A 14912-nucleotide genomic window follows, 5' to 3' on the forward strand; every position below is an offset into this window, starting at 1 on the left:
GTTTACTTTTGATGCAACCTGTATACTCGAAAATATTTTAGGTTATGTTTACGTTACCTCGACGTCAAATCAAAAAATAATTTGAAATAAAGTTTAAATTTAGCGTGAATCCTTAAATCGTCCAAATCTATTAATAACATTTTTTTTATATGTTTTTTTATACGTATGGCTTAAAAGTGGTTTAAAATTGTAGTGTTGTATTTTTGCAAGGTTATGTTAAAACGTCAAACTTGACAAATCGTCATCAAATTGTAAAGAAAAATCGAAATATTTTCGTTAATTTCCTTTTAAAGTGTAAATGAAGTGGAAAACTAATAATAAATTGTGTAAAATTCTTAGGGATTTATACAATTTATAACAACGTGCGTCATTTCCGAGTTGTGTGGGCCACTTAACTGGTACTCATTCAATTTGGGAAGAAAAATCTTGTCTATTTAACTTTTTAAAAACATTATTTATAAGCTATAAAGTGTTATCTATATATAGAGACGCACAGAAGATAAGATGATCCAGCCAATGCTCGAGAAAGGATGGTAACATTTAGGTTATGTTTGTTTCTAAGGCTAATTCGGATTATTTTTAGGCACATATCGGATGAAGGATACAAAATAATATCAAATAATGGCTCTATAAACGATTTACGCGTTTTAATTCAAAACGCTTTAGATGTAAATATGGTAAAAATGAATCAAAATTTAATAAAATAATAATTTTGTGTTTTAGAACGACTTAAAGGACATCGGCAAACCTTCTTTGCCTTCCGATTTAAATAAATCAACAATTAAAAACGTAATTTTGCAAATACAAAAGATTAAAAACATATCCGCTGCAAAAAGTAATCAAGATTCCCAAGTTGCCCCTCGGATGCTTAAATTAATATTAACCGATGGCCAAAAATATTGTGAGGCAATTGAAATTAACTCAATACCCTCTTTGAGTTACTCAAACACTCCGTTGGGGACGAAACTTTTAATTAACTCGGCTACGTTCGAATTTGGATATTTATTATTAGATTCGAGTTGTTGCCAGTTTTTGGGGGGCAAAGTAGCCGCTTTGTATGAAAAATGGGAGTTAAATAAGTCGTTGTTAAAGCAACGAAGTCAACATAATGGGGAAGGGCCACCTCCTTGGGTTAATTTTGGAAAAAGGATCATTTCAGCCGCTGAATTGCATTCAATAAAAGCTGAAGAAAAAGAAAAAAATAAAGAAATGACCGAATTTGATATGCAAAGAAAAGATGCAATTGCCGGGGTAGCAACCGGAGCTACTAAAAAAGTTTTCGGAGGTGGAGTTAAACAACAAAATTTAGCCCAACAAAAACCGTTTGAGCCTAAAAGGAATACTCAACCTCGGCAAGAACGTAAAATTAATAAAAAAGAAATCATCCTTGAAGAAAAGCAACAAAAACCATCCGAAAAAATTTCTTTATTTGATTTCTTAGAAACTAAATTACCTCAAACTGAAGAAAATGATTTAATTCAAGCTAATAACAGTAATTTTCATCAAAAACCATACAAAAATTATTCTGGTAATGATTTTAATGCAACAAGACCTAATCAGAATCAACGAAATCGTTATTCTAATCAAAATTCTTCGTATCAAAACCAAAATAACCATTATAATAAACGCGAAAATCAATTTAAACAGGTTTCGCAACAAAATTTTTATAAAGATAACCAAAATTATTTTAAAGATAATCAAAATCATTACAACCAGAAACCGTATTTAGAAAAAGGTGACCAAAAATCCTTCAACACCGAGAAAAATCCAGAAAAAATATTACAAAAAAATACTGATTCACTTTCAAATTCAATGTCTAAGTTATCATTAAACAGTGAGTTTGCATCGAGAAGCTTAAAACAACATTTAAATTTAGAATCGAACGAAACGAAATTAACATCTTGGAAAATTGGGGATCAATGTTTGGCTAAGTATTGGGAAGATAATAAATTTTACGCTGCCACGATTACCGCAGTAACCGATAAAACTTGTGTCGTACAATTTAACGATTATGGAAATATTGAGGAAGTTTTACGAGGTGATTGTACGCAATTCGGTGCTAATCGCCAAAAGGATCATCATCAAGGACAAGGCGTGGAATTTAGAAGAGGCGGAAATAGACCGTATAAACCTCATACTAGAAATAATTTTTGATTGTTATTTCAAGTAATTTTTTGAATGAAGCTGAGTGATTTAATTGTAATAAATATTTATATACTAAATAAATTCTTTCATTAAATTATGTTAATTAAGTTTGAGGTTATGTTAACATAACCTTAAAAAAATTTGACATAAGAAAACGATTTAATTTTTTTTTTTAATTAATTTATTAATTCTTTTTGAAACTTTTCAAAATTGGATAAATATTATCAAAAGCTTCCTTAATATCCTGGAATAGACCGTATTAGCCTCATACTAGAAATAAAGTTTGATTGTTTGTTTCAAGTAAATTTTTGAATAAAGCTGAGTGATTTAATTGTAATAAATATTTATATACTAAATAAATTCGTAATTATTTTATATATTAACGAATAATATAAAAAATTAAAAAAACTTACTAAATCGAGGTTGTCAATTAACTTTGAGGTTATGTTAACACAACCTTAAAAAAATTTGACATAAAAGAAAACGATTTAATTTTTTTTTTAATTAATTTATTAATTCTTTCTGAAACTTTTCAAAAATCGATAAATATTATTAAAAGCTACCTTAATATCATGGATCGTGGAACTTAGAAGGGGACGGAATAGACCGTATAAAGCTCATACTAGAAATAATTTTTGATTGTTATTTCGATTAATTTTTTGAATGAAGCTGAGTGATTTAATTGTAATAAATGTTTATATACTAAATAAATTCGTAATTATTTTATATATTAACGAATAATATAAAAAATCAAAATAACTTTTATTAAATTGAGGTTATATCAATTAACTTTGAGGTTTTGTTAACATAACCTTAAAAAAAATTTGACATAAAAGAAAACGATTTAATTTTTTTAAAATTAATTTATTAATTCTTTCTGAAACTTTTCAAAATTGGATAAATGTTATCAAAAGCTTCCTTAATATCCTGTCTTGTTTTAGCGCCGGTAAAAACTATTTTGCCGTTCACAAAGATTAAAAGAACCAATCGTGGTTTAACCATCCTATAAATTAAACCAGGAAATAATTCGGGTTCATAACTACTAAATTGGCCGTGTATTTGATTCAAATTCTCCAACTTAATTGGAAATCTTAAGTCGCAAGAAGCAACAATGTTTTGAACTTTAAACTTTGTAAATTTCACCTAAAAGAAAAAACGATAAACTAAATTGTAACAATAAAAAATTAAATTTACATTAAAATTTAATTTTTGAATAATCCTGGCGAATTTTTTTGATGCTAGTAAACCGTCGTGTTCATTTCGTGCTCCCGTTACGATTATTTTCCCTGTTTTAAAAATAAGAGCGGTTGTTCTGGGGTCTCTTATTCGCATTACAACTCCATTAAACCTAGCTGGATTATATTCAGAATTTCTTGTTCGAAAATTAATGGTCATCAAATCTAATTGGCATCCAACATCAACGGTTGAAACACAATTTCTAAATTAAAAAGTATAATTATTTAATATCTTGTAAGTGGTGATTTAACATACTGAAGAGTTATATTAACAAATGGGTCAGATGTTGAGGCTCCCGGAATCGCCACAGTCATATTAGAGTGCGATTTCATCAACTAAAAAAGAAAAAAAGTTATGAATGAAATCGTTTTTATTTTGCGGAATTTACGTTTTGAGGGGGTAGCATTTCGGATTTAGATGTATTTGGCGCGGACCAATCTGGAGCTGGAACAGCTGGTGTTCTCGTAGCTAGGATTGTCCTTAAAATTGAATCGTTCGGTTTCTCCATGTTCCAAAAATTCTTTTTACCAGGAACTGTATTAAATTATTTAATCACATTATTTTAAAGCAATTACGTTGTTACGTATTATACTCAATCACAGTTTAATTAATTACATAAATAAGATGTATTACAAAAAGTAATGTAAGAAAGTTACACATTTTTATTCTGAATATCAAAGCGATGTGACGTTTCTTTGAGGCTAAATTCAGGTTGAATTATTGATTTTGTTTTTAATATCTTTAATTAGTAATAAAAATAATACGAAATGTTTTATTAAATTAATTAAGATTTGATTAATAATCGGAATAATTTAAATTTAATTTTAGAAAATTATATTTTATTTAAATTAAAAAAAAATTAGGTTGGTAATAAAAGTGAAATTGACTTATTCGTTTTGACAGTTTGACGTCTAAAAGAGGTTGTTTGCTAATATTTGCGTCTAATTCTAAACTATTATATTTATGGCAAAGAGCCAAACCGTACCCGCTATTTAATTTTGGAAATAACGTATTATGTTCGCGTTTACTTAATCTAACGCATTAAAATTACGCATTCGTTAAGTAATAAAAAAAGTGAGAAAAGAAAGTTAAAAATGAGCGCACCACCACCACCATGCGACTGGCAGACCACCAGGCGCGAAGTGAAAGAAAGGGGTAGTTATCTTCTCGAGACGGGCGTTTGGAGCGATTGCCGCTTCATTGTTGGTACAGAGCCTAACCAGCAGGTCCTGGAGGGTCATAAATTGTTCTTGGCGATGGCCAGTCCAGTTTTTGAGGCAATGTTTTATGGGGGAATGGCCGAAAAGGATCCCATCGCGATCTTAGACGTTCAACCAGACGCTTTTAAAGCATTACTCGAATACATTTACACCGATAAGATTAATTTAACCTCGTTCGATCAAGCTTGCGAGTTATGTTATGGGGCGAAAAAATACATGTTGCCACATCTTGTCGAGGAATGTACCAAGTACTTATGGTCCGATTTGTTCCCTAAGAATGCTTGTAGAGCGTACGAGTTTGCCAAGTTGTTTGAGGAGCCCGTTTTAATGGATAAATGTTTACAGGTAAAAAATTAATTGATTAAAAACAAAGGATTTAATTAAGCATTTAGATCATCAGAAATCAAACTCAAGAAGTGTTAAGCGAGAGTAGTTTTGACGACGCCGAGATCAGCACCATCATAACGATTTTCGAACAAGAAATTTTAAATATCACCTCCGAATTGGACCTTTTCAACGCCCTAACAAGATATGCGGCTCGTCATAATCATAGTACAGGTGCGAAAGTACCTAGACTAGAAGGTATTGGTAATAGAAGTGTTTTAATTTTCTTCTCTTAAATAAAAGTAAAATGAGCCAAAATTTTTTGTATCATTAAATTTTTTTTATTAAAAATAAATATTAACTAATTTTTTCTTATAGGGAATTCCTCAATAGATGGAGCTGTCCCTAGATATCCGACGATCCGAGACGCTTTAGTTAAAATTCGCTTCTTAACTTTAAGCCCACAGCAATTTGCCGAAGGCCCGGCCGCCTCCAACTTATTAACCCAACAAGAAAAATTCTCCATTTTGATGAACATTTCCTCTCCAAGTACAGCTGTTCAAATGCCGGATGGATTTTCAAGCGCAGCTTCAAGAAGGCGCAGAAATAGCGGATCATCAAACAATGAAATTCTTTTTAAGGTTAATTTATACTTTTCATTTATAATCCCACATTATGGTATACATTTTTCTTTACAATTTGTCCCAAATTATGGTATACAAAACTTTGAAAACTGTTTTATTGTATTTGTTAAATTAGTAATTTAATTGGTAACTTAATTTAAACATACATTAATGAAAATTTTACACATTTAAACACCTGTTTTAATAGCAGTTTGGTTACACATAATAGAAGCAGGTAAACGCCCCTTTGTGGCGAAGTTTTTCTTTATTCATGAATTTTCATATTTTTCTCGAAATCTGTGTGTCTGAGAGGAAAAGTGTAAGAGAGCAATTTTGTTAAGAATACAATTTGCTACAACTTTTGTTTGAAAAGTTTTTTTGTAGCATGCTCAGATTCAAATTTATTCAATTTTATAGTTGTTGCCTCCTGAGGCGATCATGGTTCACTTCATGCACTTTTGTCGCAAGTCGCAAAAAGAAGAAAAAAGAAAAATATAATAATACATTCTTAGAAAATAGACTTATTTTCTGGACGAAGTTTAGTTCGGTTATTAACCAACTGCTCTTCCACTTAATCCAGAATAAAGTCCCTAGATTTACAAACTACCACGGTTTGCCGCCATTTTGGCTCGAAAGTAAAGCGGGAAATTTAAAACTCTGTCGTTCTGTTGATAACATTACGCCAAAAATCCATTCCTTTTTCTCGTGGTACTCTTAAGAGTCGAAAGTTCTTACTGCTATTTTTGCAACACCAAAGGCAACAAGACAGCAATATTTTTGTAAATAAGTGGTGAGATGCGTGACAAGTTGTCAAACCGCCATTTTGGCTCGAAAACAGGCGTCATGAACCGCGGTACTTTGTAAATATAGGGACTTTAATCCAGAATATATAGAAAATACCTAAGTTGCCTCAGTCCAAACCCGAATTATGATTGCGTTTTTCAAAAACTGTTCGCATCATATTGTACATATTTTAAAATTAGTTTCAGTAATGGCGGACTTCCGCTTCTACCAAAAATGGATATCAACTTTGTTATTTTAATTGGAACACCATATATATTATTGCATTTTTGGATTCTATGTGAAATTTCAATGATACTTTGTTAAGGATATCTTAGGTCTAACTGGTATCGTTTTTGAATTATACGACGATTTTCGAAAAAAATTACATTTGCAGCGTCTTATAAATTTGGTAATATTGCCGAAACTGTGAAAGCTAGAAAGATTTGGTTTTCTCATTTGGATTCACAATAAAAGAGCACACGTTTGCTAATACAAAAATTATGCATTTATATAACGCAGTTTTTAAGTAGGGATCTGTAATTTTCGAACTTTTTAACCATGGATAACTTAATTTTTTTAAATGGATCAATGTACCAGTTTTTACATCACTGGATGTAAAATTTAATTTCCTTTCAATTTTATACGGGTATCATGGTGTCTATCTTCAACGGTTTTGGAGATATTCTCGATTTTTCAGTTTGTAACGATAGATACTTATTTCGCAGCTCCAGCCACCTTCCCCTCGTATTTTACTAGGCTTGGGACTGGCAGAAGTGGTCAACAAAACACAATAAGACCACTGGAAACAAAACAAATAAAAAAACGTCAATTAACTGTCAATTTTTTGACATTTAAAGCTGTCAATGGCGTTATTTCGGCGCATTTAAGACTTTCAAAAACGCAATTTTTCTCGATTTTTTCTAATACAACCATATAATTTGATATGTTCATCGCGTAGAGACATTTATCCTCTATTAAAATGTGCAAAAAAAAACATATGCATCCCATTTAAAATAACAATATTGGTTGCCATAGCAACGAAACAAAGAACAATGTAAACAAGCAAGTATCGCCAAAAAATGCGCCACAATTAATAAAGAATTTTTCATTTGAAACATTTTTCTTTAAAACTACAAACGGCGAAGTTGTTGGCTATATTCCAGACATTTGACACACCCTGTATATGAAACTGAAATGAAAATCAATATAAATAATAATAATAATAGTAATAAAAACAAAATAAGAAAATACGACGACATGCCAGTATAAAGCGATGCTAACAAAGAAACATATATATATAAAAAACCAAAAATCATGATGACTCAAGCAGGAGGGAGGATTTTAACCTACTCTTGAACGAAATACAGCTCAATCCCATAAGATTCACCGGTAGATCATTGTACGTTTTGGCTATCTGGTAGGAAAAGGATTGGTGCGAGGCGCGGCGTGGTAGATAATAGAAATGACAGCTCTTCTGGATACGACGCCCACGTTAAATTTGGACCATAGACAACGCCGCAGTAATTTAATGTGCTTAGAACCAAGCTATCACCTAGCATAATTTTTTATTTAAGACATCCCTATAGGCAAACAAGAGACGGAGGGCGCCATACCCACCTGTTAAGCACCTGGCCATGCTCCTCAAACCTCATCTGATGATCCAATATAACTCCTAAAATTTTTATATCATCAGAAACAGTAAGAGGTTCACCATCCACCACCAATTGACCAGAAATCAAAGGTTTAATTGGTCTCCTTGTGACACTACTGCAAAACAGAACCACAGAAGACTTGGATGGATTATGCACAAGTTTATGTCAGAAAATAATGCTACATCTGAGTTAAATTTTATGCAGGCATCATCCCAATTATTTGGATTAAAATTCAGCAGAAGCTGTATGAATCTGCGACTGCTCAAGAATTTGGTTAAAATCAGATGTATAAATAGAGAAGAATAGTGGCCCCAAAATGGACCCCTGAGGAACACCACGAGTAACAGACAGAGTGCTCGACATCTGACTATTAATCTTCACAACCTGAGACCTATCCGACAAAAACGACTTGATCAAAATTAAAGTCTGAGCTCCAAGACCAAAATAATGAAGTTTAGATGCAAGTATATTATGATTTATTGTATCAAATGATTTGGTGAAGTCCATCGATAACAAAAGTGCCTCTCTAGAAGCAAATACTTCATCAGTAAGGTTGAAACCCGAACGAAACCCAGATTGTTGATCAGGCAGTATGTTATGACTTTCGCACTGTGTTCTAAGTTGCCTTTTCAAGACTCTCTCTAAAAGTTTTGACAATGAAATTTTTCTCTTCTTTTTTATCTAATTTTTCTTTAGTTAATGCGTCAAATGCACTTTCTACACAATCTATTAATGCATCGTTATGCATAGTTTTTAAAGATTTTGTGCTGCAAAGACTGAATAGCTTTGAATAAGCCAAGGTCTAAAACATTCAAATCAGGACTATTCGGTATTCGGCGATGTTTTTGGTCACCATTGTTCCTTTAACCCGGTTCTTGCTGTTTCTTTTTGCAAGTTCTTTATAAACAAAAGGGCAGAGTCCTATTTTGCCGTTGAAATACTGTTTTCTGGCACTGTCATAGCGTGCTCTGGTCACTGCAGCCATAAACATAACTTTAGTGATTAACCGTTTGCTTTTACAGCGCCTTTTTGGTACTGCTTCGTACAGCGTGATGTAGTATGACCTTTTAGCTTGACCAATAACACCGCGCTTCAATTTGCTGTCGGTTTTGTGTTGTAACAAGAACTGTAAAGTTCCAGTATCTCTTTTGTACATTTTGTGACAAATAAAAATTAAAATTACATTAGGTTATATTAAATGTATAGAAACTCGTTAATTCTCCAACTGTATACCATAATTTGGTACAGAGGAAGTATTTATTAATTTAATTTTATTAATTAATTGAAATTGTAGCAAGGATATTTAATGGATACATCAAGGACATCAATGATATCATTTCCAAATCAACCAGGGAGTTCGTCAATGTCGGGAATGAACGGAAACGGCGAGCCAATGCCTAAACAATACTGCAATCGGCAACTTTTAAGAATCACTGAGTGCATGAATACGAGCGTTTTAGATTGCGCCGTTACGTTTACTTGTGATAAAAATATTTGTGTGCATGGAATTCAAGTACCATCTCAAATTTTGGTCGACGTTGAAGATCGACAACAACAGTCGATAAGTAATAGTACATATTCCGAGTTGTTGTATGCTCATTTATTGGATGCGGATGGAAGTCGCTTAACTTACACTCATTTTACAAGCCGAGTTAAATACCGATCGTTAATTGATATATCGTTTAATAGACCCTTTTATATACAAAAAGCTAAGGTGAGTTTAAATTTAATTAATAAATATATAATTAAAGTTTGTTTTATTTCATTTTTAGGTATATAAAGTTGGTGTTGTTTTAAATAAAATTGGTTGGTATCCAATTGGTACCTACACAGAAATGTCATCATCGAATGGGATGATTTTTACATTCGGAAATGGGCAGTTGGGGGATTCTGTGAGGGATGGATTGATTCGGTCGATTATTTACTCCATTCCACCAGCGAATCAGAGCACTACAACAAGCTCTGTGCCTGGTAATCGAGATGGAAGCCTTTAATGATCTAATTTTTTTATTTTCTTCTTCTATGGTGAGATGACAACTTAAATGATTACATAATCAAGAGAACTTTTTTAAATATGTTTTTTTTTCTTTATAATTAAAGGTAATTTATGTTTATTTTAGATTTAAAAAAGAATAGAAATAATTTTTTGAAAATATCTTAATATTTTCTCGTTATTTCGTCTCAACATATATTTTTTTTTAATGTGTGTATAGAAATTCGTTTATAATAAAAACATATTCAATCTTTAACTTATTTTTTTTAATTTTTATGTTATGAATATTATGGTTTTATTCAATTGACGTATAATTACAGATTTCTTTTTTTAAATCAACTTATAATTGTTGATGAAATCACAAAAATTAAAATGAAATGGAACATAAAAACGGGAATGTGGACAAATATACGAATAACGATACATTTTCCGTATTATTCGTTATAAACAGAAACAAATAAAATTTCTATGAATCAAAGCACTATAATCGAGTTAGATTCTCATTATTTCGCCTCAACACATTTTTTTAATGTGTGTGTAAAAATTCGTTTATAATAAAAACGTATTTAATCTTTGACTTAATTTTTAAATTATATAAATAATTAAAAATTAATAATAATTAGACCTGCTATGTAGTGGCATTGTCTTTAAATATTAATACTATTTAAAGACAATGGTAGTGGTTTTATTGAATTGACATATAATTACAGATTTCTTTTTTTAAATCAACCTACTTGTTGGTGAAATCACAAAAATTAAAATGAAATGGAACATAAAAACGGTAATGTGGACAAAAATGCGAATAACGATACATTTTCTTTATAATTCGTTATAATCAGAAATCAATAAAATTTCTATGAATCAAAGCACTATAATCGAGTTGAATTCTCATTATTTCGCCTCATCACATATTTTTGTAATGTATGTATAAACATTCGTTTATAATAAAAACGTATTCAATCTATAACTTATTCTTTTAAATTTTTAAATTATAAATAAATAATTAGAATTTAATAATAATTAGCCCTGCTATTTAGTGGTTTTATTGAATTGACATATAATTACAGATTTCTTTTTTTAAATCAACCTAATTGTTGATGAAATCACAAAAATTAAAATGAAATGGAACATAAAAACGGTAATGTGGACAAAAATACGAATAACGACACATTTTCCTTATAATTCGTTATAATCAGAAATCAATAAAATTTCTATGAATCAAAGCACTATAATCGAGTTGAATTCTCATTATTTCGCCTCATCACATATTTTTTTAATGCGTGTATAACTATTCGTTTATAATAAAAACGTCTTCAATCTTTAACTTATTCTGTTAAATTTTTAAATTATAAATAAATAATTAGAATTTAATAATAATTAGCCCTGCTATCTAGTGGTTTTATTGAATTGACGTATAGTTACAGATTTCTTTTTTTAAATCAACCTATAATTAATTGTTGACGAAATCACAAAAATTAAAATGAAATGGAACATAGAAACGGTAATGTGGACAAATATACGAATAACGATACATTTTCCTTATAGTTCGTTATAAACAGAAATAAATAAAATTTGTATGAATCAAAGCACTATAATCGAGTTGAATTCTCATTATTTTGCCTCAACACATATTTTTTTAATGTGTGTGTAAGAATTTGTTTATAATAAAAACGTATTCAATTTTTTACTTAATTTTTTTAAATAATAAATAAATAATTAAAATTTAATAATAATTAGCCCTGCTATCTAGTGGTTTTATTGAATTAAGGTATAGTTACAGATTTCTTTTTTTAAATCAACCTATAATTGTTGTTGACGAAATCACAAAAATTAAAATGAAATGGAACATAAAAACGGTAATGTGGACAAATATACGAATAACGATACATTTTCCTTATAGTTCGTTATAAACAGAAATAAATAAAATTTATATGACTCAAAGCACTATAATCGAGTTGAATTCTCATTATTTTGCCTCATCACATTTTTTTTAATGTGTGTGTAAGAATTTGTTTATAATAAAAACGTATTCAATTTTTTACTTAAATTTTTTAAATAATAAATAATTAAAATTTAATAATAATTAGCCCTGCTATCTAGTGGTTTTATTGAATTGACGTATAATTACAGATTCCTTTTTTTAAGTCAATCCAAAATAATTTGTGTCGATGAAATCACAATAAAAATGAAACTGAACATAAAAACGGTGATGTGGACAATAATACGAATAACAATACATTTTCCATAAAATTAATTGGTTATAAACATATAAATTTCTATGATTACGATAAAATCAATTCTTCGTCAAAGTTTGGTGAATTCAAGTGACGTTCATTTTAGTGGGGTGGATTTATGTTGAAATGATAAAAATGCCCCGTAATAACATCGAAAAATGCACACTTTTTATGATAATAGCATTAAATTTAATTGGGTTAAACGATTGTTTACCAGATGAGGGAAAATGGGATTGTAACCTAACAAAAGATCACACCGATTTACTAATCTCCAAAAGCTTATTTAATGGGACACAAATATTCATAAAACGTAATTAAAATTTACAACAAACACCTCTTTGTTTACTTTTTTTAATACAAATTAATTTTAGTAAATTGTGAGACGACAACGCAACATCCCACCAACATATCGATCAGTTGGGTTGTTATTCAATCACAATGTTGGGATTTTAATGATTATTTTACGAAGGATTTTGGGGAGGTAATTATTACTCAACTGGAAATAAATCCTTTTAATTTTTACCATTTTCATTAGTTTCTCAACACAAAGATCCCATTTAATGTATCCGGAGCTCAACGTTCCTTAGAAAACATCTACAAATGTGACGATCACATCTTATTAAAAGAAGAAATTTTAGAAAAAGATGAAAAATCGCTTTTTTCAAAATCCCACCCGTTTTATAAAACGCGAAAAGATGGTCTTTACGTGTTGGGATTTCGGGTTAATTCTGTTATTCAGAATAATCCTTCGGATGACTCCAATGAAAATGATTTCACACTTGGAGTTCACATCGAAATGCTTTCACCGCACGGATTTTTATCAGCAGTTGATTACCCTTTATTACCATTTTATGCGATAATGTGTGGAACTTACTTTGTGTTTGGTACAATTTGGTTATTTTGGTCTTTTACACAATGGAAGGATTTGCTTCGAGTCCAATTTTGGATTGGAGGTGTAATTTTTCTCGGAATGTTAGAAAAGGCTACTTTTTACGCTGAATATCACAGCGTGAACGCTACCGGCGTTCGAGTTCAAGGAGCGGTTTTATTCGCCGAATGGATTTCTTGCGCAAAAAGAACCTTAGCTCGTATGCTGGTTATTGTAGTCAGTTTAGGTTTTGGAATCGTTAAACCACGTTTAGGTTCAACTTTGCATAGAGTGGTGGGAGTTGGTGGATTATATTTTATTTTAGCCGCTTATGAATCGTATTTAAGAGTAATTGGTCCCAAAAACGAGCTTCGTCGAGATTTACTCGTCGCTTCGGTTCCTTTAGCCGTTTTAGATTCCGCAATTTGTTGGTGGATTTTTAGCGCTTTAGTTGCAACGACTCGAACACTACGATTACGACGCAACCAAGTTAAATTAACACTTTACCGCCACTTTACCAACACCTTAATCTTCGCGGTACTTGCGTCGGTCGTTTTTATGATGTATTCGATAAAAGCGCATCATATGGTGGGGTGTTTAAGATCTTGGAAGGATTTGTGGATCGACGAGGCTTATTGGCACGTTTTATTCAGCGCTTTATTGTTGGTTATTATGTTTTTATGGCGCCCGACGAGGAATAATCAACGTTACGCTTTCGTTCCGATTTTCGAATCGGGCCGAAACGGGGATGAGGAAGACGACGAGGAGGTTGAACAATTGGTAAACGACGCGTACGGTGTTAAAATCCGCGCGCAACACCACCACGGCGATAACAACTTAATGAAACAAGCTAAGAATGGAACGACGCAAAAATCGGGGGTTGAAGATAGTGTTGAAGACGAATTAAAGTGGCTCGAAGGCAATGTTCCCGCTACGGCGATCACTGCGCTTCCCATTTTAGATTCGGATGAAGAATTAGTTAACACTAGATTTGAAGTATCTAAAATGCAATGAGATTAAAAAAAAAATGCTTTGTATATAAAGAGGTTAAGTATATGTGTGTTGGATGTCTATTTATGATTTTTTTAGCGTTATTTGTCTCGTTATTATCAAAGAAAAATAATAAATAAGGTTAAAATTAATAAGAATTTTTATTTATTATAAAACGTCAAATTGACAGTTGATTTGACAGTTGTCAAATTTGATGAAATTAGGTTAGAAATAAGAAACATGTTGATTTAATCTTTTTAATTATTATATTATACAGCCCTTTACATATTATCTTAAAGTGTTAATCTTAAAATATCTCTTTAAAAAATAGAAATCGTAATAAAACTAAAACTTAACTTAATTACTTTTTGTTTGAATTTTATAACGAACTACTAGAATCACCAGGAAAATGTAATAGGTTATCTCCGTTGTAAGAAGGTGTGGGCGAAGCCCTACTAGCTGAACTGATGCTACTTCCCGAACTTATATCTTCAGCATCACGGTAAGCAGAGTCCGTTACTGATTGCTCACCACCTGTAACTAAGACAAAAATACAAAGAAAACATTCAAAAACAGAAAGCAAATGGGATATGTTGATGATCCAACTAATGCAGAAAGCCCTACTACTTACTAGCACTTGGTGCAGCGGTAATAGGCTCAGCATTAATCCAAACAAAATCGGCTCCAAAGGTTAGCTAGTCCGACGGTTGCTCTTGAAGCCCTACTTGCTGTGACACTACTTCATTTATACATACAAAAGGAGACTATATCACCGAAAACATGCTCTTCACTCAAGTTGATGCAGGGTATCCTCAAAGTCCGCAAGGATGCATGTCTAAACCAC

At 31.2% G+C, this 14912-nt stretch overlaps 4 protein-coding genes across 5 annotated transcripts; 3 read left to right on the forward strand and 1 right to left on the reverse strand.

Moving 5' to 3' along the window:
- The first annotated feature begins 16 nt into the window (after positions 1-16).
- LOC111425053 (tudor domain-containing protein 3-like) lies at positions 17-2242 on the forward strand. Its single transcript, XM_023058807.2, has 3 exons — positions 17-533; positions 584-668; positions 724-2242. Exons 1-3 carry the CDS (start codon positions 505-507, stop codon positions 2152-2154), a joined length of 1545 nt encoding a protein of 514 aa, XP_022914575.2. The 5' UTR covers positions 17-504; the 3' UTR covers positions 2155-2242.
- A 741-nt stretch (positions 2243-2983) lies between these two features.
- Positions 2984-4068, reverse strand: LOC111425012 (TBP-related factor). Its single transcript, XM_023058762.2, has 4 exons — positions 3770-4068; positions 3637-3716; positions 3340-3583; positions 2984-3288 (listed from the first exon to the last, which is right to left on the reverse strand). The coding sequence occupies exons 1-4, from the start codon at positions 3887-3889 to the stop codon at positions 3013-3015; spliced, it is 720 nt and encodes a 239-aa protein (XP_022914530.2). The 5' UTR covers positions 3890-4068; the 3' UTR covers positions 2984-3012.
- A 225-nt stretch (positions 4069-4293) lies between these two features.
- LOC111425019 (BTB/POZ domain-containing protein 1) lies at positions 4294-10138 on the forward strand. Of its 2 annotated transcripts, none has more exons than XM_023058770.2 (5): positions 4294-4946; positions 4994-5183; positions 5304-5566; positions 9278-9697; positions 9756-10138. In XM_023058770.2, exons 1-5 carry the CDS (start codon positions 4476-4478, stop codon positions 9975-9977), a joined length of 1566 nt encoding a protein of 521 aa, XP_022914538.2. In that variant the 5' UTR covers positions 4294-4475; the 3' UTR covers positions 9978-10138. The 2 variants fall into 2 exon arrangements, with proteins under 2 accessions (XP_022914538.2, XP_022914539.2); XM_023058771.2 differs by having other exon boundaries at positions 4994-5159.
- A 1989-nt stretch (positions 10139-12127) lies between these two features.
- LOC111425025 (transmembrane protein 87A) lies at positions 12128-14429 on the forward strand. Its single transcript, XM_023058777.2, has 3 exons — positions 12128-12520; positions 12582-12691; positions 12746-14429. Exons 1-3 carry the CDS (start codon positions 12337-12339, stop codon positions 14090-14092), a joined length of 1641 nt encoding a protein of 546 aa, XP_022914545.2. The 5' UTR covers positions 12128-12336; the 3' UTR covers positions 14093-14429.
- The last annotated feature ends 483 nt before the right edge of the window (positions 14430-14912 follow it).

This window comes from Onthophagus taurus, chromosome 11 (assembly GCF_036711975.1).
Source record: "Onthophagus taurus isolate NC chromosome 11, IU_Otau_3.0, whole genome shotgun sequence".
In the NCBI taxonomy this organism is placed as follows: domain Eukaryota; kingdom Metazoa; phylum Arthropoda; class Insecta; order Coleoptera; family Scarabaeidae; genus Onthophagus; species Onthophagus taurus.

What these genes read in the sequence shown, in the direction of transcription:
- LOC111425053 (XM_023058807.2), top strand. Translation starts at nt 505, where the DNA reads ATGATCCAGCCAATGCTCGAGAAAGGATG. An exon ending in CCAATGCTCGAGAAAGGATG is followed by an intron (nt 534 to 583) that starts GTAACATTTAGG and finishes GATTATTTTTAG; the next exon opens with GCACATATCGGATGAAGGAT. An exon ending in TAATTCAAAACGCTTTAGAT is followed by an intron (nt 669 to 723) that starts GTAAATATGGTA and finishes TTTGTGTTTTAG; the next exon opens with AACGACTTAAAGGACATCGG.
- LOC111425012 (XM_023058762.2), bottom strand. Translation starts at nt 3,889, where the DNA reads ATGGAGAAACCGAACGATTCAATTTTAAGGACAATCCTAGCTACGAGA. An exon ending in AAATGCTACCCCCTCAAAAC is followed by an intron (nt 3,717 to 3,769) that starts GTAAATTCCGCA and finishes TTTCTTTTTTAG; the next exon opens with TTGATGAAATCGCACTCTAA. An exon ending in TTCAAAAATTAAATTTTAAT is followed by an intron (nt 3,289 to 3,339) that starts GTAAATTTAATT and finishes TTTTTCTTTTAG; the next exon opens with GTGAAATTTACAAAGTTTAA.
- LOC111425019 (XM_023058770.2), top strand. Translation starts at nt 4,476, where the DNA reads ATGAGCGCACCACCACCACCATGCGACTGGCAGACCACCAGGCGCGAA. An exon ending in TAATGGATAAATGTTTACAG is followed by an intron (nt 4,947 to 4,993) that starts GTAAAAAATTAA and finishes TTAAGCATTTAG; the next exon opens with ATCATCAGAAATCAAACTCA. An exon ending in GAAAGTACCTAGACTAGAAG is followed by an intron (nt 5,184 to 5,303) that starts GTATTGGTAATA and finishes TTTTTCTTATAG; the next exon opens with GGAATTCCTCAATAGATGGA.
- LOC111425025 (XM_023058777.2), top strand. Translation starts at nt 12,337, where the DNA reads ATGATAAAAATGCCCCGTAATAACATCGAAAAATGCACACTTTTTATG. An exon ending in GACACAAATATTCATAAAAC is followed by an intron (nt 12,521 to 12,581) that starts GTAATTAAAATT and finishes AATTAATTTTAG; the next exon opens with TAAATTGTGAGACGACAACG. An exon ending in TTACGAAGGATTTTGGGGAG is followed by an intron (nt 12,692 to 12,745) that starts GTAATTATTACT and finishes CATTTTCATTAG; the next exon opens with TTTCTCAACACAAAGATCCC.